This window comes from Hippopotamus amphibius, chromosome 3 (assembly GCF_030028045.1).
Source record: "Hippopotamus amphibius kiboko isolate mHipAmp2 chromosome 3, mHipAmp2.hap2, whole genome shotgun sequence".
Classification (NCBI taxonomy): domain Eukaryota; kingdom Metazoa; phylum Chordata; class Mammalia; order Artiodactyla; family Hippopotamidae; genus Hippopotamus; species Hippopotamus amphibius.
The window spans coordinates 86,201,465-86,224,328 of NC_080188.1; the positions used below are offsets into that span (position 1 = coordinate 86,201,465).

Consider the following 22,864-nt stretch of genomic DNA (forward strand, 5'->3'; position numbering starts at 1 on the left):
AGCAACATCCTTTTTGACCCACCTCCTAGAATCATGGAAATAAAATCAAGAATAAACAAATGGGACCTCATGAAACTTAAAAGCTTTTGCACAGTGAAAGAAACCATAAACAAGACTCAAAGGCAACCCTCAGAATGGGAAAAAATAATTGCCTATGAAACAACGGACAAAGGATTAACCTCCAAAATATACAAGCAGCTCATGCAGCTTCATACCAAAAAAGCAAATAACCCAATCCACAAATGGGCAGAAGACCTAAATAGACATTTCTCCAAAGAAGACATACAGATGGCCAACAAACACATGAAAAGATGCTCAACATCACTCATCATCAGAGAAATGCAAGTCAAAGCCACAATGAGGTATCACCTCACACCAATCAGAATGGCCATCATCACAAAGTCTGGAAACCACAAATGTTGGAGAGGGTGTGGAGAAAAGGGAACTCTCCTGCACTGTTGGTGGGACTGTAAGTTGGTACAGCCACTATGGAAAACAAGTTGGAGGTTCCTTAAAAAACTACAAATAGAACTACCATATGATCCAGTAATCCCACTCCTGGGCATATACCCAAAGAAAACCATAATCCCAAAAGAAACGTGTACCATAATGTTTATTTCAGCACTCTTTACAATAGCCAGGACATGGAAGCAACCTAAATGCCCATCAACAAATGAATGGATACAGAAGATGTGGCATATATATACAATGGAATATTACTCAGCTATAAAAAGGGATGAGATGGAGCTATATGTAATGAGGTGGAGAGAACTACAATCTGTCATACATAGTGAAGTAAGTCAGAAAGAGAAGGACAAATATTGTATGCTAACTCACATATACGGAATCTAAAAATGGTACTGATGAACTCAGTGACAAGAACAAGGAAGCAGACACAGAGAATGGACTGGAGAACTCGAGTTTTTCTTGGCTATTCCATTTCCAGAAGATAACTTACAGGGTGAAAAGAAACATGAAGCAAAGGAGTTTTAATAATATTAGCCTAGGATGGCCTGATACTCTCCTTCATCTCAATTAAGACGACCTGCCTCCACAGACGTAGAGAACAAACACATGGACACCAAGTGGGGGAACACGGGGAGGGTGGGGGGGATGAATTAAGAGATTGGGATGCCAAATTGTACACTCTAAATATATGCAGTTTATTGTATGTTACCTGTATCTCAATAAAAGTTCTTTAAAAAAAAAAAAAAAAAGCCTGTATGGTCAATTGCTATTGTTGTGACATGTATATAAATAATCGGGTCCAGTTTTTAGAAACCAGACATTTTGCAAACAAGTGCATCTTAATTTGACTGTCTTTGGTAGAAAGGAGGGTGTTTTGAGAGAGGAAAAATATGTTTCAGTAATATACCTTTTTGGATATTAGATTTTAGTACTCAATTGTCTCTGAGGTTTTGTTATTTATCTGTAAACTGGACTAGATCCTGAATTCTGGTTTCCTCCAATATCTGGCTATAATTCTCCAAACTAAAATTTTCAGTTCTTCTCCCATTTATTAAAAACTTGGAAGCATTGAGAACTAAAACTATCCTTTTTCCAAAGCCATGCAAACTAAAATTGGACAACTTGGTATAAACATGAAATCACAATAACATGTCCGTATAGATAATCTTTGTGCCTTTTGTATCTGAGCCACTCAGAAAGTTTACCAAAATACCCGATGACATAATTGGAGACATCACAAAAGATGTTTTAACCCTGAAGTCTAGAAATCAGCTAGCTCCCTGCCTGGACTCAGTGCCTTATTGCAATCCAGATTACAACTAGCAATACTAATCATTGTTCTAATTTGTTCTCTCTTTGTTGTTTTAAAAGTGTTTATGCTTTGTATCTTTTGCTGTTGTACTATAATAACTTCCACAGGAATAATGGTAGCTTGAGGTCTTGAGATGATGAACCAGTCCTATAAGATTCCTCCTGGGAATTCCCTGGTGGTGCAGTGGTTAAGATTCCATGCTTCCAATGCAGGAGGCCTGGGTTTGATCCCTGGTGAGGGAACTAGATCCCACATGCATGCTGCAACTAAGAGTTCACATGCTGTAACAAAGGAGCCCTCGAGTCACAACTAAGGACCCTGCCTGCCAAAAATAAGACCTGGCACAACCAAATAAATAAATATTAAAAAAAAAAAGTTTCCTCCTGATGAAGATCCATACCTATTTTGAAGACTTCCTAAGTCTCACCTCCTGGATGGCTTTGAATTGCTCAAATGTGGCTGTGAACTCTCGAAGGGCATACCTCTCACACAGCCACCTCTTCACCCCTTAGTGGAACATGATTTCTGGGAACGAGCCTTCCGGACAGCAAGGGAGTTGATACCAATGCCAGATAACCAAATGGTTGATCATCAATGCTTTCTAATGAAAGATCTTGGTCAGAAAAGGAAATAGAGAAGGAAAATAAAAATGGAGTTGATATAGTTAAGAGAGCTCTCCAAAATGGAGCCAGGTGGCCAGTAAGGAAGTATGACCTATGCATATTGGCCTGGATGGAATCTGATCTTTTGACCACTTACAGTTTTGAGAAAGGCATCTGGAACATCTGCCAGATTCTCAAGATACTTATCAGACTGTTATTCTAAAACAACTCATGACAGTCTGTCTTCTTATCAGATCCCTACCCTAAAACAACTCATGATCCTTAAAGACAAATATTTCCTGGCTCAAGCCAGAGTCAATCACAGTTCTTGCCAGACAACTCTAACAACCTTGTGGCTTTTTGTCTTTATAAGCTCATGACTCTTTCTCTTTCCCAGAACACTGTTAGCCGGATCTATGTCTCCCAAATTGCAATTCTTAAGACCCCCCGAAACTCTTTTCTTTAATTACAGCTGTCTGCATTGTTTTTTGGATGATGCTTGTCATCCTAAATCCACAGAGAGGAAAGAAACATTTCCTTAACTGATACATAATTAACAACATGAGCACCCCTTCTCTTTAAATTGGTGTCCTAATAGTTTCTTTTCTGTTTTTTCTTGTCTGCCATAATAATTATAACTGAGCAAACATTACTTGTTGATGGCCATTCCAAATTTTATCAAATAGACTCTGCAAAGCTCCTACTTGTGTGACTTAATTTAAATTCTGGCTAATGGGTTTAACTCTCCTGAGGCTCCCATCTATGGGACAAAAACAAAACATCAACAATAACAAAACAACGAGGAAAGGCTAGTTCATTACAATAAATGGCAGCCCACCTTACCAAATAAATGAATGAAAATGGATTGTTGAGTGGCCATTATGTTTACAGAACTCTCTTTGCTTAGAAAAGAAAAAGACTTTGAAAACCAAAAGGTAAATATTTGGTTCCTAAATGTTTTACATCAAATGATGAATAGGAGATCTGCCTATTGCTTTGGTTTTCTCCAAAACATAGCCTGAGGCAAGGGCTTGATTTGGGAACTGGTCCCAGGAGGAGGTAGTGAGGGGTGGGGAGGATGAGACCAGCAGGGAAGGAGGAAAAGCCAAAATCAGGATTCCTTATGGAGGTCAGTGCTGTAGACAAGTGGGGATTCCCCTCGGATGTTTCAGAAGGATGCAGGGTGTCTTCAGAATTATCTTCTGAAAAATAGGATGGTGGGGCAGTTAACCATGAGAACTCCCTCTTGGCTTCATGTGTCCGTGTCTGCCACCATGTTAACTGTTGAGTAAGAAAAATGGGAACAGCTGGCTTGGGGAGTAGGTTGGGAATTGCGGCAGTTCTAAGATTTGAGGGTTATGTGAAAGAATAAAATGGAATATTCCACAACAGATGGTTCTAAACCAGTACTTCGACCGCTGAAGGAATGAAATAAATTCCCCTTACTTTCTAAATTGAGTCCGACATCACTTCTTGATAATTCTTCTTTGCTCCATCTCACAGGCTTGCTCTCTAATCTTAGGCATCACAAGGAAAGAGCTAGAGACATGGATTTTTATTTTCACAGTCAATTTATTTTTGATATTCCTTTAATATTCTTTTAGGATATACCTGAGAAGAAAAGGTATTTTGTCCCCCGGGTTTTCAGTATTTTTACTTCTACAGACTGGATGGTTTGTAGGGTTTCCTTCAGGCCCAGAATTGGACACGATTCATGTCTTCCCAGGACGGTCATCAGCCAGGTTTCCTCCAGTGCTTTCCCTCTGCTATTCATGGGTACACAGAGTTATGTGCATGAGGACATGCGATGACTTTAGAAGATTACCGCAAAGCACTGCCTGTACCCAGATAGTCTCTTCTTTTCGCCTGTTCTAATGCCTTGAGGTTCTCACCATGAGATTTCTTTGAGTTAAGGTATGTTTCAAGAAGGTCTGGGTAAAATATCCAGTACATAAAATGTATTGGGAACAGTAAATACTATATTGGTTATAGAAGTGTTAAATCTGATCATCAAGAAAAAATTTTCAATAGGAGGTAAGCATCAGATTGACAAATTGGCTTCCAACTGGCAACACTGAAGCATTGGCAAGGTGCTGATCAGAATATAACCAGTCATAGATTTCATAATACTTTCTATTGCAAAAATGAATGGGAATATATATGTTTGAGGGGTTGCTATTGTAGTTACTTTAGGTTAACTTAGGATTTCTCTGATGCCCTGAATTCAAATCTATGAATAATTAATTCTCGAGTTGCTCAGATGAGCCACTGAATTGACATTACTTAGAACATCCAAGTTGAATATTATTTTAAAATAAGAAAGAACATTTTTTTTTGCTTCTAAAATATCTAATTTTTCTAATTATAGTGAAAAAAACATTTCTTTATTTCTTTCACTAGTCTGGGGACCAGTAAGTGAAGAACACTTCTCAGCTGAAAGGCTTAAAGAGAATAGAATCAATTACATAGTTGTATTCTTCATAAATATGTACCTAGTTGAACAACCATGTGGAGAAATAGGAGCTATTAAACGTTTTCTGCTTCCAGGCAGTCTGAGCCGGAGCATCAGGAACTATTTCTGTCTCTCTTGCTGACAAACATCTGTCCCAGGAAGAAGCAATTGCCAGAGGTATCTGTAAAAACCCCAAGGGAATACGGGGGATCAGGGATGTGGTTTAGATGATTTCCCAGTTCTTATAACATTTTCATGTTATTTTTCCTCCTGTAAAAATGAATGTTACAATTTATTATAGGCATAAAATCAGAATTTTAGGGTGGATCAAGATCTTCAAAATTACAATTTTAAACATCTTCATTTTTTTTGCTGAAGAAGTCTATGTTTATAGATGTTAAATTACTTTTCCCATATCACAAATTAATCAGCCAAGACTGGAAATGAAGCTTTTGACTTCTGATGACATAAATTGACCATTTTGGAGGGTGAGGTAAATAGGAAGACCCGTCTCTTTGTGTGGCTCTTTGTGCGGTTCTTTGTGCATTGCAGCGGTGGGTAGAGACAAGGGATGGAGTTTCTTTCCTGGCTCCAGGGGCCTCAAAGCAACAGTTAGAACTTAGACCAATAAATAATGTTTTCTAGAAAGAATACTTTCTCACGGACAGTGCTTGGAACTCTGGGCACATTAGTATTGTTTAAAAATTATCTGCAGACAAAGTGGAATGACTCCCACTGCCCTGTAGTCAGGGTGCCCACGTGACCAGTAATTTAATAATGTGCATTTAAATTCCAATTCAGTTCAGCAGCCTAACTGCTGCTAATCATTAGATGAAATTCAGGCCTGAAGAACTCTGCAGAGGGGATGGAAATGGGGTTTAAGCATGAATCCTGCTTCTGTTGCATAGTGAATTTCTTTCCCCAGAGACATTCAGGTCCGTTTTTGGTTTAGGAGTTGTAAGAATATGCAAATCTGAGACTGAGAGAATAAATATTTGTTCTTTACAAGTTCATCCTCTTATACACATTAACACTATGCAGATGTGTTCTTGGAATAGAATAGTTAAATCTTTGGACTTTTTAACTTTTTCTCTTATCAATTTATTTACTGCTTGCCACTTTGGCTGTGAAAGCAGAACTTGACAAGTCAAATGTTGTTTGGCAAAATGCTCACATTTCTAGCAAACAGATTGTCCCAAACACAAGTCCACTCTAAAGTTTACCGAAGTTCAGCTTCTGTACCAACTGAAACAGGAGCCTTGCTGAGAGCTACAGAGGGGCTGATTGGCTGGGCAGGGTGGGCAGGGTCCATAAAGGCAGCTGCGGAACATCTGGGGGGTCAGAGACATCACCCGGCGAGAGCCAAAGCTCAGGGCTCCCCTGACTGTGCGTCTTCACCATGAGTGGGTGCCCGTTTTTGGGAAACAACTTTGGGTGAGTATTTACCTCTTTGCTAAGTATGGTTAAGTGCTTAGGAGTGTCCACTATGAACACAAATTTTGGAATTTCAAAAGCAAGGGTGAAAACTGTCACCCTTCTTCCTTATTTAATAATCTACTTTCAAAAGGTAGTTACTGTACTTTCTCAAGCTCTATTTTTTTCCTTCTTATTTCTCTCATCTGCAGATATGCTTTTAAAAATCTCACTGTACAAGGCGGGGAAGAAGACCAATCACAAACGGGTGTGAATAGAGCCAGTAAAGGAGGCCTTATCTATGGGAACTACCTGCAAGTAAGTGGCAAGAGTCCTTACAAGGATTAGCTTTCATTCTTAGGAGTTAAATTCAGCTAAGTGACATTTTCACATTTGGTGTTTTTTTTTGTTTGTTTGTTTGTTTTCTCAGTCACCAAGTGGTTTTCTGGACCTAAAGATATCTCTTTTCATACAAATGTACGCTTTATCACATTTTGTTAGAACAATTCAAGAGACTTGCAGGTGAAGATTCACCTACCTGACAGAAGTACAATAAAAGCAGAGAATGCAGAATCCAGGCCGAGAAGCATGCTGGATAAGATAAGGTGTAGATAATTGACAAGCGTTGCACAACTCATATAAGTGAGACCTGGTTACTAAATCCCAGCCTAGATACTTGCAAATACAGCCAGAAAATTTTCTCTCTTAAATTCTTTATTGCAGAGTGGAAATGTTGAGGGCATACGTTTAGATGAAAGAAGGATGTTATAAAGAAGTATTTGGAGACTGTTTTTATCTCTCTCTCTCTGTCTCTTTTTTTGGCCATGCAGGGCAGCATGCGGAATCTTAGTTCCCTAACCAGGGAAAGAACCCATGCCCCCTGAAGTGGAAGCACAGAGTCTTAACCACTGGATCGCCAGGGAAGTCCCTGGAGATTATATTTAAGATATGAAATGATTAGAGCCCTCGATGCCCTTGTTGGTGGGTTTCTAAGGATGAGCTGATAGGCCAATGTTAAGATCTTAGAATTGACTCTCTAGGAGAATAAAAGAGCAGCAGACACACAGTAGGCTAAGCGAGCTATGAAGCTTTTATTACACTCACTTCAGGAGATGGAAGGAACAAGATTTCTCAAAGAGGGTAACAGCATTTGTTATGATAGATTTCTACCAAATATACTTTCTTCTGAAAAGAATAAAACTCATAAATTCAACTCACTCTTTATGAAGAAACGTTAACTGTTTAAAAGAAAGTAGATTGGTTCCTTAGCATTTGGGATTTGGGGGACTTTTTTCAGTATTCCATTTTATTTATTAAAGTTGGTAAAAATTAAGTTTTGCCATTTCAAAATCAGTTTTCTTGTAACCTTTTTTTTCCAGTTTTATCAAGATATAATTGACATATAACATTGCATAAATTTAAGGTATATACATGTTGATTTGACACAGTTACATACGGCAAAGTGATTAGCACCAGAGCATTAACTAACACCTGCATCATGTCACATAATAGCCATTTCTTTTTTTTGTGGTGAGAACTACTATATATTGCATTGTCATTAACTATAATCATGATGCTGTAACTTAGATCCTCATAACTTATTCATCTTGTAACTGGAAGTTTCTACAAAATCAGTTTTTCTTTTTTTTTGTTGTTGTTTATTTGTTTAAAGTTGGAAAAAGTTTTGAATGCACAGGAACTTCAAAGTGAAATAAAAGGAAATAAAATCCACGATGAGCATCTTTTTATCATAACTCATCAAGGTAAGTTGCACACACGGTTGGACAATAACTATTCATAGGAATTTCCCATCTGTAATGAGAAACATTACAAGGCTTTTAACTGTAAGGTGGCAGAAGAGTAAAGAATCACCTTTGTTAGGATGTTTGTGAATACTTTGCTGTCACATAAATTCTCATAGGACCCTCTTCCACAAATTATAACAGTCTTCTTTCTGTTACTTCACTGCTTGTCGGATCAGGTAGGACTTTGTCCAAAATCCAAGGGGACTTTCTATCTCTTGAAATTCACAAAGAATTTGCAAGCTAAGATGTCACTATTTTTCAACTCAGAACTTTATTTTTTCTTCAGATCTTTACTGGAGTATAACTAAGGATACAGTGGCTTTACACTGTAGTGCCAGCTTCTGCTATACAACAAAGTAAATCAGCTGTATTTATACATATATCCCCTCCATCTTGAGCTTCTCTCCCACCTTCCCTATCCCACCTCTCTAGGTCATCACCAAGCATCAAGTTGATCTACCTGTACTATGCAGCAGCTTCCCACTAGCTATCTATTTTACATTTGGTAGTGTATATAAATGCTACTCTATCACGTCGTCCCAGCTTCTCTCCCACCCCACCCCCCACCGTGTCCTCAAGTCCGTTTTCTATGTCTGAATATTTATTCTTGCCCTGGCAATAGGTTCATCAGTACCATTTTTTTAGATTCCATATATATGCGTTAGCATATGGTATTTTCAACTCGGAACTTTAAAAAACCATTTTGAAGAAATAGCTCGCTCCCATTGACTGTAACTTTACATATCCTATAGAAAGCTGGTGCTAAACAGGAATGTACATTTTGTCTAAAATATGCGTTCATCCTCTCCAGACTTTTAACCTCTGGGTAGTGGTTTTCAAAGTAGGACTCCATGACTTTTGGAAGTCCCTGAACTCTGTGAAATTTTGTGCAAAATTTCACAAATACGTGTCTTACAGAGGTCTGTGACCCGAAAACATTAAGATTCCTCTAAGATTGTTGTCATAACACTGCCCTCTGGCTCACCAGGGCCAGTGACTCACGCTGGTCGGTGCTGCATTTCTAGATGTTTCCTTATCTTGCCAGTTCTTTGCATCTTTTCCTCAAATGGTTGTTTTCTTCAATGACTGGCTGATATGAACAACTTCTTTGAGGCCAAAAAAAAAAAAAAGTTAAAAATGGAAAATAATTGGTTTAATGTGTTACGTCTCCTCTTTTGTTTGTTGACATTTTTCTTGGTGGCTCGTACCAAGACAAAATCAGTAGAGGAGGGGTCACAGCAGGGCAGCACACATTTGGAATCAGATTTGTTAGAATCCCACCTCTACCATTAAAGATAGTGTAACCTTGGTCAGGCTTCTTGACCAGTAACTCTCTCCATTTCCCCATCTATACAATGGGAAGAATGATTGTCTCTCCTCATTCACAGAGTTCTTGTGAGGGTGACCTGAGATACCATGCATTAGCATAGCACGTAATAAACACACAATAAATGGTAGCTCTCAGCATCTTATGGGGAGATTTTCCTTACATCAGAACATGTAGTCAGTGGGTCATGGGACCAGTTACCCAAAGTTAAACCTGAAAAACTGATACATAAGCTGATCAGAAAATAATTGGGATGCTTTTTTTATCCAAATATGGAAATTAGATTTCTGAAAGTCTCCTTAAATGTAATTTAAAGGTATAATTTGATTCGCTTAATTAGGACAGAGGGACAGCCTTTGCTCAAACAGAATGCACTCTCTATCCCTAAGATAATTGATTTCCATCCTCCTCTAATGACTACATTGGCTATTTAATTTATCTGTTTATAAAATAATCACCCAGTGTTTATCTTATGCCCACACTGTGCTAGGAACTGAGGGAAATAGATGAATATGATAGAGTTTCAGCCTGTTCATAGCTTGTCCTCCACGTTCAGTCTAAGTCCCTAGAAACAAAAACATTGTCATATGATTATGTGCTTTATCCTAAAAGGCATTAACAATATTTTGTTGAGAGAAATCAACTTGAAAATATTGTACAGCATATAAATAACATGCCTGGCATAGTCAAACACTCAGTAAAAGGAGGCTATTATAACTTTTATCACCAATATTTTTTTGTAGCATAAAATAGGGCTATATTGGCCTTCATTGATTTTTAAATTAAACTTTTATTTCTCTTTCAATGTGTTAACTGTCTCTTTCATATAATTATAGTCAAAAGGCTCCCATAACTTTCCAACTGACGATGATCTTCTCCTTGCAGCTTATGAACTCTGGTTTAAGCAAATCCTCTGGGAATTAGATTCCGTTCGTGAGATCTTTCAGAATGGCCATGTGAGTTGCTATGTCACAATATTGTTTTCATACTTTTCTTGGAGAATGTAGAACATACTATTAATTGGAAAAGTTTAACACCAAATGGTGGAATTATTACTTAATGGGGGCAAAAAGAGTTTCTAGTGGAGAAGAGTTTAGTCACATTTTCCCAGTGTTATTATCACCGTACCCTCGCTTTAAGATTCCTTTCGAACTTTAGTTTTAAGCCCCTTATTTAGAACTCAATATTTTCCCCTTAAAAAAAGTTGTTATGAATGATGGTGGATTGCCAGTCGGACAGCTAATGTAGATTCGTTCATAAGTAGGTGCCAGAATTGTATTTCTAATGAACTTTTGTATGGGAAGACAGGAACAATGCTGAGGAAAGTGAGACAGGAGGAAGAGGAGGAGGTAGGGAAAGATAAAAGAGATGAGGAGGAGGAGGAGCCAGAAGAGGATGAGGAGGATCTGGGGTGGGAGGAGGGCAGAGCAGAGCATTGAGTGATGCTCCCTCAGGCTCCCTCCTAGCCTGCATCCTGCCCACACACCTTTCTTCATCCTTGGAGGACACAGGACACAGCCTTGGGTCCCCCAGCTTGGAGCCCCTGCGCCAAGGGGGCTGGAGAGGAGAGAATATCAGTCCACAGACAGTGCCCTTCTAGTATCTGTGAACACAATCCCCATCGATCTCTGTGGCTACTCCTGCCCCTCAGGACAGAGCAGCGGGACTCAGGTGTCTGCTTAAGCCTGACTCACAAGTCCCCATGTTCCCTTGACCTTTATTCCTTAAAGCAAAACTAAGAGAGACATTTGCTTTGAAATCAGTGGCAGTTGTGTTCCAGAATTTACTTAAATTGTTCTTCTACAGAGTTTTCTATTTTTAAAGAAACTAATGATTGTGATGTTGCAGACATTCCTTGCACACAATTCAGAGCTGCTCTTAGCTCAACATCTCCCTAAGGCACATTTTAGTGCTGATTCCTCTTTAAAGTCGAGATATCAACAGGAACGTGTTGTTATTTATACCCTACCTTGTGTCTTCCAGAATTGAGGAGTGATAAGTCTGTTTCATGTCCTAACCCCCAGGTCAGGGATGAAAGGAACATGCTGAAGGTTGTAACCCGAATGAGCCGGGTGGTGGTGATCCTCAAACTCTTGGTCCAGCAGTTTTCTGTCTTGGAGACCATGACAGCCTTGGACTTCAACGACTTCAGGTATGCACGTGGCTTTGTCAACACGCAGGGGCTACCCTCCCATTCCGATGGGCTGCATGTTGTGTTGTGTGACATGAGGAGCCTCTCCTGCTGACCCTTTGTCACTGGGAGCACTTGGGAATCATCACCACAAGCATTAAACAGCTATTGAAAATATTTCATCCCTTCCTTTTACATACGAACATGACATCCATTAATTTCAGCTCATCCTGTGCACCCTGTTTTTATCCCCAAAGGATTTCAGACAACTTACCAAAACGGCCGAAAAGGCTGATATAATACACAGAACTAAATTTAAATGATTAAAAACTAAACATAAAAGAGAAATAGGAGTGATATAGAAAGAAGCATATCAGCAGAAGTGTCAATATAAGTTATGGATTGAACTATAAATTTAGTTTAATTTTCAAAAATTTTTATTTTATATTGGACTATAGTTGATTACCAATGTTGTATTAGTTTCAGGTGTACAGCAAGGTGATTCAGTTATACATACACATGTATCTATTATTTTTTCCCATTTAGGCTATCACAGAATATTGAGCAGCTGAACTGTACATTTTAGTGGTACATTTCCAGGCAGACACTATCTCCGTATCCATTTACTGCTCGATCTGTCTATGAAAACTCTTTTCATAACCCACATTGAGAAGAAATTTTCCTAAGAGCATCAGGTGCATTTAATGATGGAACAGACAGTGTCTCCTACATGTTTGACAGTCAGATGAAAAGTAGTAGAATTCCTTTGTCGTATATTTAGTAAATTGAAGTCTTAGTACCAGTTAGCCGAAGGAAATGCGTAAGGAGGTGAGAGTTGTGTGGGGTGGGAGTAATCATACTTTGTGACGCCCTATTTTGTGTTGGGCAACACCCCATTCATTTTACTTGTGGTGTCTCACCAGTCTCATATGATACTAGGTAGTGAGATTAATAAATTGAACTTTAAGGAGAAATTGAATAATATATATTTTTTGGCCTCGTGGCTTGTGGGATCTCCCGCACCAAGGATTGAACCTGGGCCACGGCAGTGAAAGTGCCAAGTCCTAACCACTGGACCACCAGGGAATTGCCTTGAATAATACTTATAAAGAAACTTTTAGCACTATTGAATAAAAAATGTTGCTCAATGTTCACCTGTTTTTATCTTAGGAAAAGTTTAGTATGCAGGCATGCATATATGTGTATGTGTATATAAGTATACATGTAAACACACACACATAGACATACACACACCTACATACACACATGACCTGTTACAAACTATACAAACATCAACCAGCATCGACCATGATGGCTAGGAACTCATTGTCCTGATTTTGGTGAAGTCCAATCCCAGGAGGCTGTTTGTCTGTGCTTGGTGACACCTGGGTGAGTCACACTGACCACCTGTCCCCGTAGACGAGACCCTTACAGGGACTGATAATGACAAGCTTCTCCTCCCTCCTCTTCTGCGTCCCTGTTCTGTTCTCAAAGGGAGTACTTATCCCCAGCATCAGGCTTCCAGAGTCTGCAGTTCCGACTGTTAGAAAACAAGATAGGGGTTCTTCAGAGCTTGAGGGTCCCTTACAACAGAAGACACTACCGTGATAACTTCAGGGAAAAAGACAATGAACTTCTGCTGAAGTCCGAGCAGGAAAGGACACTCCTACAGCTGGTGGAGGTACGTGTGCAAAGGCCATTGCCAACGTCTAACTCGGCACATCTTGTTACTTGAGCTTCTGTGAAATCAGGATTTTGAAACTCATATCAAAATTGGGTTGCATTCATTGTAAATAAGAGAAAAATGAATTTATAAAAATACTTCAACTGGTAAATTCCACTGAATAAAATATTAAAAGCTCTCTTGAGAACTTCAGAGATATTTATATAATCAATGATATGTTAATATTTAATAACCTCCTTATCTTATTTTAAAAAATCTTTTTAAATATTCCTGCTAAGCAATATTTGATTAGCTGATTTTTAACTTGGGTATAGTTATTTAATGAGCTTTATTTCTTTAAAATATTCCATAATTGAAAAGTTCCACAAGTTTTTTATGTTTCTCAATGAAACTAAATCACCAAGATTCTATCCTTTGGACTTTTTGCCTTCATATGTTAATTCTCTGTGGGTCTGTAAATGGTCTTGAGAAATTATTAATTTGTTTCTGCATAAGTAAATTATTAAACAAGGGTTGTATAGTTTTGATTTCCTTGACAAAAACTCTTCCTTTGCAAATTATATTTTTATTTTAGTGAATTATACTCTGCTCACTAATCCCCTGGGCATTATAAATATAGATTTCCATTAATATGTTGTAGATAATGCTATTTAATAGCTTATAGAGATAAAAAGAATCACAAAACTAATTTTAAAACCATAAATAGGCAAGAACCCACATAGATGCATGGATTTGGTTTTATTTCTAGATTAAAATCCTGTGGAAACAAAATAATTGAGCAGTTAGTTGATTTCAGAGTTGCTAAGGATACAGCGTCTCAGCACTTAGAAGAAATCATATCCTACACATGTTATGATTCCTTCAGCTCCTAAGACAAACTATTTTGAGAATAAACCAGAAGACTTCATTAAAAAAACATATAGATATGTTCATAGATTTATGGAACAAAATTGGGATTTCTGTAATAATATATTTCTTAATAAAGAGTAAATATTATTAATATGATTACCTTCAAGATTAGGAGAATAAAATACTGTTATTTTATAACTGAAGAAATTGAAGGGAAAGAGAAATATTTACACACAAAAAACTTATGACGTTTGTTTCTCAAAACCATGAAAAATTTCTGTTTTGAGTTCATAAATGTTTGTTACAAAGCATTTTACATACTTTAAATTTTACAGTGCATTCACTTAAGAAATATTTCCTTCAGGCATGGCTGGAAAGAACCCCAGGCCTAGAGACTCATGGATTTAACTTCTGGGGAAAGCTTGAAAACAACATTGCCAAGGGCCTGGAGGAAGAATTCTCAAGGATTCAGGTATTTGTGAGGCCATAAGTAAACATAAATTTACTGCAGGAGAAGTATTGAATTTTATTTTAGTAATTTTCTCTTAATCTTTCATTTTCCTTATATTCTTTTTCTTCTACTAATGCATCTGCTTGGAATATATTACATGAGTGATTTAATTTTATTGATGTGCAAAAAAATTAAATGAAGGGGTTTATTGTAGGCAAGATTTTGAAGAGATGAGACTCACAGATCTTTCTCATTTGTATTGAAAATTTCATGTTATGAGCAGTTCTAGACTGAAGTGGGCTTACCAAGGACCAGTCAACAAATACATTAAGTCATATAACTTTCCTTCACTCTTATGTGTCTGCTGAGTTCTTCCTATTGGCTCTCAGACAGTGTCAAGTTTCTCCCAGTTAAAAAAATACCGTAGATCCCTCAATTTACCTCACGTTATGGGGCTTCATCTTTTCTTCAGGACCAAATTTCTTCAAAGAATTGTTTCAGTTACACATCTTGAGATACTGTGCCATGCAGTGTTTAAAGTGGGGACTTTGATGTCACAGTTAGGGGTCAAGTCGCCCATCCCTTCCTGGTGACCTGTGACACTGAACCCCTCCTGCTACCTTTTTTTGCTTCACTCCCATTTTTTTGTTGGCAAAATAGAAAATATGAGTTTATGTACCTCATAGGATTATTGTATTACATTAGATTCATATTTGCAAGGTATTTAGAACAGCAGTCAGCATGACTATTTCTTTTTCTCCATCTAATTCTCACCCTGGTTCAGTCTGCCTTCCTGTCCGTCATTCACAAGTGGCTTCCGGTACCTAAATCCAATGGCCAATTTTCATCTCCATTTTACTTCACTTCCTAACGGCTTTAATACTAATGACTACTTATATTTTCTTGTACATTTCCCCCCATGGTTTTGGTATCAACCTTCTGTCTTCAGCTGGTTTTCTGACCCTTACTTGTCTGTCTCCTTTGTGGGCTCACGTTTCTCTCGCAAACCAGTAAATGATGGGCTTTACAACACATGGGCTCAGATCCCTCATACTCGCTTTCTGTCCTCTTCCACCAGTGGACTTGTTTATATGCACTGCTTCAGCATCTGCTTAGGCACCAGTAATTCGCTCCTTGAATTTCTTTCCTTCATAAATATTTATTTATTTATTTAGCTGCGTCCAGTCTTAGCAGCGGCACGGGTTTCTCTCTAATTGTGGCTCTCAGGCTCGAGAGCTCACGGGCCGACTAGGGATTGAACTCGAGTTCCCTGCATTGGAAGGCAGATTCTTAACCACTGGACCACCAGGGAAGTCCTGCTCCTTAGATTTCAGATCCCATCTTTCTTCCCCAGATAACTCTTTCCCTGTCTTCAGGTCCTGGTTCAATGAAAACTTCTGCAGGACGGTCTTTCCCGAACTCTCTCCTACTGTAACTTGTTACAGCATAACACTGCTCCTTTATCCTACTGCCCATGGCTACAATTTTTTTAATTAATTAATTTATTTATTGGCTGTGTTGGGTCTTTGTTGCTGCACATGAGTTTTCTCTAGTTGCGGTGAGCAGGGGCTACTCTTCATTGCAGTGTGCGGGCTCCTTATTTTGGTGGCTTCTGTTGCGGAGCACCAGCTCTAGGCACGTGGGCTTCAGTAGTTGGGGCACACGGGCTCAATAGTTGTGGCACACGGGCTCAGTGTCTCCATGGCATGTGGGATCTTCCTGGAGCAGGGATCGAACCCGTGTCCCCTGCATTGGCAGGCAGATTCTTAACCACTGCGCCACCTAGGAAGTGCCCCCATGGTTGCAATATAACTTAAAGTTTTTCAGTGTTTCAGTCCCGCCAGATAGAGACAGGGCACTCAGTTTTTGCTCACAGTTTTTTCTCTATCACTAGACTGCCATTTACTGAATAAATCAATAATCAATTGGCCATAGTACACACACACATTCTTACCACATGGTGTGCTTGTTCTGGTAAATCAATGACAATTGGGGAAACTGATTTTTGCTCCAGCCCAAGTAACTGAGTTGTTGTGTGTTGTAAGCAGGAAAATAAGAATTTCCTTAAATGAATCAATAGATATCAAATGTGTAAAAATGTAACAATGGAAAATATCTAAGGAATTGTATTTACAGAATACTGCACTGAAGATAGAAGTTCAGTAGAATTAGTAGTTTCTCTGACTAGGAATTCTTAACTTTTCCTAAGTGCAATTACTTCACTGCCTGTATTACATAATTGCTGTCTAAAATTAGACCATTATTGACTGCTCGTAGTTACCTACGGTTTGCCCGTCTGAGTCCATTTCTCATATTTATGGAGAGAATATTTGAGTTTAACAAATCATTTAAACTTAAACAAAAGGATAGAACCAGTGGGTATGAGGAAGGTCCTGTCTCATAAGCCATAATTTCCAAGCTGCAGTACTAGGTGATGCAATACATACCGTAAGCATATCCTTTCTGCACCTGCCTAGCCTGTTTCTCACAAGCAATGTTTTCTAACATGAGAATCTCTTCTCTCTTGGGAATATTAATGCAGTGTTTCCCCCACAGGCTAAGGAAGAGTCAGAGGAAAAAGAGGAACAAGTGGCTGAATTTCAGAAACAGAAAGAGGTGTTACTGTCCTTGTTTGATGAAAAACGCCATGAGCATCTCCTTAGTAAAGGTAGGCATTTCTATCCTGAGGATCCTTTCCCTGGAATGTAAGACTGTGAGATCAAAACACTAAACCTTACTTGGGGGGGGAAATGGTTATTGATATTTCCACTCATAAGAACGAGGAATTTTTCATTTGCCATGGAAGTTAAGTATTTTCTGTATCAGGTTTTTCTTTTCTTTTTTGTAAGTGACTTAAAATATATTTAATAAACCTTATTTTATAATTCTATAATTTATTTAAATTATTTCCAATGAGATATTCATAAATGATATTGGAACTGAGTATTTAGGAGAAAAAAAGGTCAAGTCCTTTTGTATGTGGCTGTTTATTGCATGATTTCTAACCCTGCTATTTAAAGGTTTCGAGAATTTAAGGTACACATATGTATATTTAAATTTGTCTTTTAAAATCCAAGATTAAAATAATGTTTTAAATGATAGTTTTCCAAATTCAAGCTAAGGGATAAAATATTTAAACTAACATTCACATTATTTTCTAAAAACGAGTAACAATTATTTAAGGTGATGATGCCAAGTTAATATGAGTGCCTTAAATTACCTATTAAATTAAAACTTGCTTCGTGTCTTGCAGGAGAAAGACGGCTATCATACAGAGCACTTCAGGGAGCCTTGATGATATATTTTTACAGGTAAAAGCAAATCAAAAGAGGAGAATTAGAAGTAAAAATTGAGGAGTAGATATAGATAATATATTCAGTATAAACCTTATACATTGTAATCGTAGTTTTAAAAAATCATTTAGATTTGGGGGAAGCTTAGAAAATAATGATGCAGTTTCGTGAGGTTTTTCTTTATTTTAAATAGTAAAAGTCCAATTTTATCCCTGTAGTGGGGGAAAAAAAAATGCATACATTAATCAAGGATCCTTCTCATTAAATTCTGCACGATGTTATGTGATATTAGCGTCCTCAAGGGCCAAAGTTTAATCTGTCTCAAAAACTCTGCCATGAAATGAGTTCTGTCATTTAATGATGTTGTTATTCCTGTTTTATAAAATGAAAAAGAATGAAATAAAAGCACCTTATAAACTGTTTTTCTGCTTGCTCCACAATTTCAAGTCCTGCCTTCTTCACCATGCACAGTGTCTGAGGCATTCATCTGTGTCCTGTCCTCCTAGCCACGCAGATGAATGGCCCATCTTTGCATTTCATAGATTAAATGTGTCAGAGCAACAGACAGCACAGTAGTAAAAATTAAAAAAACAAACTATGTTTACTTACTTGAATTTATTTTTTAATCCTCTCACATCCAGTTTTTCAGAATGGCAGCATAAAAAAACCCTTTTGATTCTTTTCCTCTGCTCTTAGTAACTATATGGCATTCAGGCTTACGTATCCTCTGCAGAAAATGCACTGAGAGACTTGAAGGATTAGATGAAAAAGGGAAGCAAATATATTACAGGGAACTTTAACAAGCAGTCTTTGTTTCCACATTTTAATATCTTTGCCTGGAAGAAGTTTCTAACTGTTCTTGGCTAGGAAATCTGAGATGGTGTCCGTGTCTGCCTTTTATGAGAGTGGGTGTGAGGTGTGACTCTGACTGGTTACTTCAGGTACATTGAGGAATATTCTAGACTCTTTACACATACACGCTGCAACATGAGTGGTGTTATCCCCTCTTTTGAGATGAGGAAAGTAAGCCTGGGAGAGTGATCAGAGCTTCCACAGCTCCTAAGAGGCAAAGGGGACATTCGTTTCAGGCCCAACAGATGGTACAATGTGTGTTCTTCCAGACACACTGGACTTGCCTGAACACGATGGTGATGATGATGGTGATGATGACGGTGATGATGGTGATGATGACGGTGGTGATGATGGTGGTGATGATGGTGATGATGGTGATGATGACGGTGATGATGGTGATGATGATGGTGGTGAAGGTGATGATGATGGTGGTGATGGTGATGATGATTTTCTTCCCCAGGGAAGAGCCCAGGTTCCAGGTCCCTTTCCAACTGTTGACTTCCCTGATGGACATAGACTCACTCATGACCAAGTGGAGATGTAAGCACCCCCCAACCTGACCCCACAACCCAGCTCCCCTCTGCCCCCCCCGCCCCAGTCCTTTGTGTGTGTGTGGGGGTGGGCTACGGTTGTAAAAAACCTGCTCAGCAATTTCTCTCAGGGCCAACCCATCCAGTGCACAGGGTAGGCACAGTGTCCCCGGCTCACGGTTCCTTTGGGGGCCCAGGAAAACACTATGTTTGATAATCAGAAGAAAAAAAAGGTAAACTTTAGGTCAAAGCAAATGTTTTCACATATAGTAGTCATATATTCATCTTTGTGTCAGTGCAACTTGAGAATATAATTTCAATAGTTTGTTTTAAAGGAGAAGGGGCCAAATGAAGGCAATTCTAGTAACGAGGGCTCATGAAAGTCACAGTGTTACCCCCGCCACGTGGCATCCGAAGGCTTACCTTAAGCATGGATGGATGCACCGTGCAGCCTGGACCAGGCGGGCACCGGGCAACCTCCCCGCTCATTTGCTCACATGTGAAGCTCCCCTGTTGCCTTTTCTCTGAGGCAATAATCATTACCAACTAATGTGTGTGTTCGCCTAGACAACCACGTGTGCATGGTGCACAGGATGCTGGGCAGCAAGGCGGGCACTGGCGGGTCCTCGGGGTACCAGTACCTGCGCTCTACAGTGAGGTAAGCCGGCCCCCCCACCCCAATCTCTGAGGAACCACCAGCACCTGCTGGCAACACGTTTATTCTTAGATAAGGGATTCTTATGGGAGCCTTCAGAGGTCATTGCAGACATCCTTAGTCCTGGAAGTTCATCATTTGTGTCCTGGGATGAGAGGGTTACTAACATCTGCATAACCTGTGAGGGCAGGAACCAGGTAACCAAGGAGAAGTGTTTTCAACTTATTCTGGCTCAGGTCTGGGCTAGACTAAAACAGGTATCATTGATTCTGCCAAAGTCCTCTTGGCCAAATGAATGACACAGCTAAAACTAGTTTCTTGTTTGCTGGGGTGACTTTATATTATAAAACTGCTTCCATGTACTCCAGAGAGTGCCCTTTTCAAATTGTTTATAAGGAAGGAGGAAAACATTTACTGAGCACTTAAAACATGCTAGAGAGATTTCTAGGGCATTTGTGTTCTTACTTTATTTAGTAATCACGGTATTATAGACAGATGGATATAGAGATAGGCAGACACATCCGACAGCTGAGAAACTTACAAGGCCCCCTGGGAAAAGAGAATCAAGAATAAATTAGATGTTCACATTTAGTGTCCAAAATTCTTTTTAAAAATTTTATTGATGTATAATTGATTTACAGTGTTGTGTTAATTTCTGCTGTACAGCAAAGTGACTCCAAAATTCTTTATAATTCACTGTTTTCATCCCTACCCTTACTACCTGATTGACCAAGTTTTAAAACGCACAGGTTCAATTTTCATCCTTTTTATACATTTTCACTTTCCCTGGGGATAAACACTAGATTGAATGATTCACAAAATTTATTAGTTTGAATTTTCACAATCATTACATATTTCCTCTTTCCCTGGGAATAAATTCTGTAAGCATGAAACCGTAAATGATCACCTGTACAAAATGAGCACATCCATCAGGAGTGGTGGGAATAGTGAACATGAATACCATTTCTAGTGTGTCAAGTGTGTCATTTTCTTTTTTTAAAAATTAATTAATTAATTAATTAATTAATTTTTTGGCTGTATTGGATCTTTGTGGCTGCGAGCAGACTTTTAGTTGTGGCGAGAGGGGGCTACTCTTCATTGCGGGTGTGCGGGATTCTCAGTGCGATACCTTCTCTTGTTACAGAGCACAGGCTCTAAAAGTACGGGCTTCAGTAGTTGTGGCGTGCAGTCTCAGTAGTTGTGGCGAACAGGCTTAGTTGCTCTCCAGCATGTAAGATCTTCCCGGACCAGGGATCAAGCCTGTCTCCCCTGAATTGGCAGGAAGATTCTTAACTTCTCTGCCACCAGGGAATTGTCATTATGTATGTCACTTTCTCCTTAAATCTTCACAAGGACCTGGTCAGAAGGAGGTATTGTAGTTTTATTTTACAGCGTTAGAAAACAAAACACTGACCTTTAGACAATTTGTGCAAGGTCACATGAGTTGTATGCAAGTGAAAGAGCAAAATTTGAACCCAAATTTGACTTCGAAGGCAACAAATATCCTTCTGCTATAAAACTGTGAGTTAAAATCGTTGATTAACAAACACAAAAGCACTTTTAAATATGAAAACCACTCTGAAAGACACTTATAAATCTAAGATGGCGTTTCAATTTATTAATGCATTCATGTCACTTACTTGGCAGCAACTTAATGGCGGGGGGATATTTTCCAATGAACAACTAGGAATTCTGAGTGCTTTCAATTTATAATTTTGCATCCTGTCCTTTAAAAGTCAGAAACAAAAACACACCCTTACCTTTATGAAGGTAGCATGACAATAATAAAACTCTAGGTTTTAATCTGGACCAGCCTAGGCTGGATCACTGAAACACATAATGTTTTATGGGCATGGACTTTGGATGTGGAATAAAAATGAAACAATCCTAATGTTAATACTATTTGATATACACAACATGTAACATATAATGTATAATATAATGTCATATGGAATACTGACTATGGCAAAATATCATTATTTGAGAAATTTAAAAATCTTTCATGTCAATAAGCCTAAAACATCTTTCTGTATGTGTTTTTCCCCAGTGACAGGTACAAGGTATTTGTAGATTTATTTAATCTCTCAACATATCTGGTTCCCCGACACTGGATACCGAAGATGAACCCAATTATTCATAAGTTCCTTTACACGGCTGAATATTGTGACAGCTCTTACTTCAGCAGTGATGAATCAGATTAAAATCACCTGCAAAAATCTATGAAGAACATTGATTTCTCAGTCTGTGGTTCTTTTTTTATTTTCTATGGATTTTCATGACAATGTAGATTCCTAATGTAATATAGGTATATACATATATACATATATATAGCATGTATATATATAGCATATATAGCATATATAGCCCTGTGACACTAATTCAATCATAGGAGTAATTTTATTATCTCATGTTTGTGATGATATCAGACAAAACATTAAGATAAGAAATTAATTCAGTTAAATTGTAACATTGTACCTAGACTGTTTTCCTATTAAAAAGTTAGTATCCCCCATACTTACCTTAATGTAACCATTTAATGTAATCATCTCATTGTTTCATACTTAATAAGCTTGTAAACTTCAGCTGTTTCAAATATCTTATGCCATAAAATGTCATTCTGTACAAAGATGTGTTCAATCAAAAGTTTTTGTAAATAATAAAATTTAGTCTTTTGAGATATACTGTTTTGGAAACATTGCTTATATTTGTTAGGGCTCTTAATGGCCAAGGACAGAAATTTATCTGAAACTTACCTAGAGGGGTTTATTGGGCAGTTACTCCAGTAGCTCCCAGAAGTGAGAGAGGCTTGGGGAGGTTAGAGTCCACGGGATGGATCCAGTCCCTGGAGAACTCCATTCCCGGCAGCTTGGAGGACCTCTGTCTCACTTCTTCTTCTCTGTAAGTGCTGGCCTTGCTTTTCCCCTTTGCGCACGAGCTCCATCCTCTGGCCTGGTCCCTGCTTCCTGCACCTCTGGACTCCCAGCCTCTCTGGACTCTTCCCAGCCCCAAGTCTCATGGTCTGGGAGTCAGAGCGCACCCC

The 22,864-nt window shown here is 38.6% G+C and overlaps 1 protein-coding gene across 1 annotated transcript; it reads left to right on the forward strand.

The window, feature by feature from the left end:
* Positions 1-6,171: 6,171 nt before the first annotated feature.
* On the forward strand, positions 6,172-22,450 carry TDO2 (tryptophan 2,3-dioxygenase). The gene is made up of 12 exons (XM_057730062.1): positions 6,172-6,268; positions 6,460-6,565; positions 7,920-8,010; positions 10,265-10,335; positions 11,404-11,531; positions 13,005-13,191; positions 14,408-14,515; positions 17,051-17,162; positions 17,748-17,805; positions 19,100-19,179; positions 19,737-19,827; positions 21,872-22,450. Exons 1-12 carry the CDS (start codon positions 6,234-6,236, stop codon positions 22,023-22,025), a joined length of 1,221 nt encoding a protein of 406 aa, XP_057586045.1. The 5' UTR covers positions 6,172-6,233; the 3' UTR covers positions 22,026-22,450.
* The last annotated feature ends 414 nt before the right edge of the window (positions 22,451-22,864 follow it).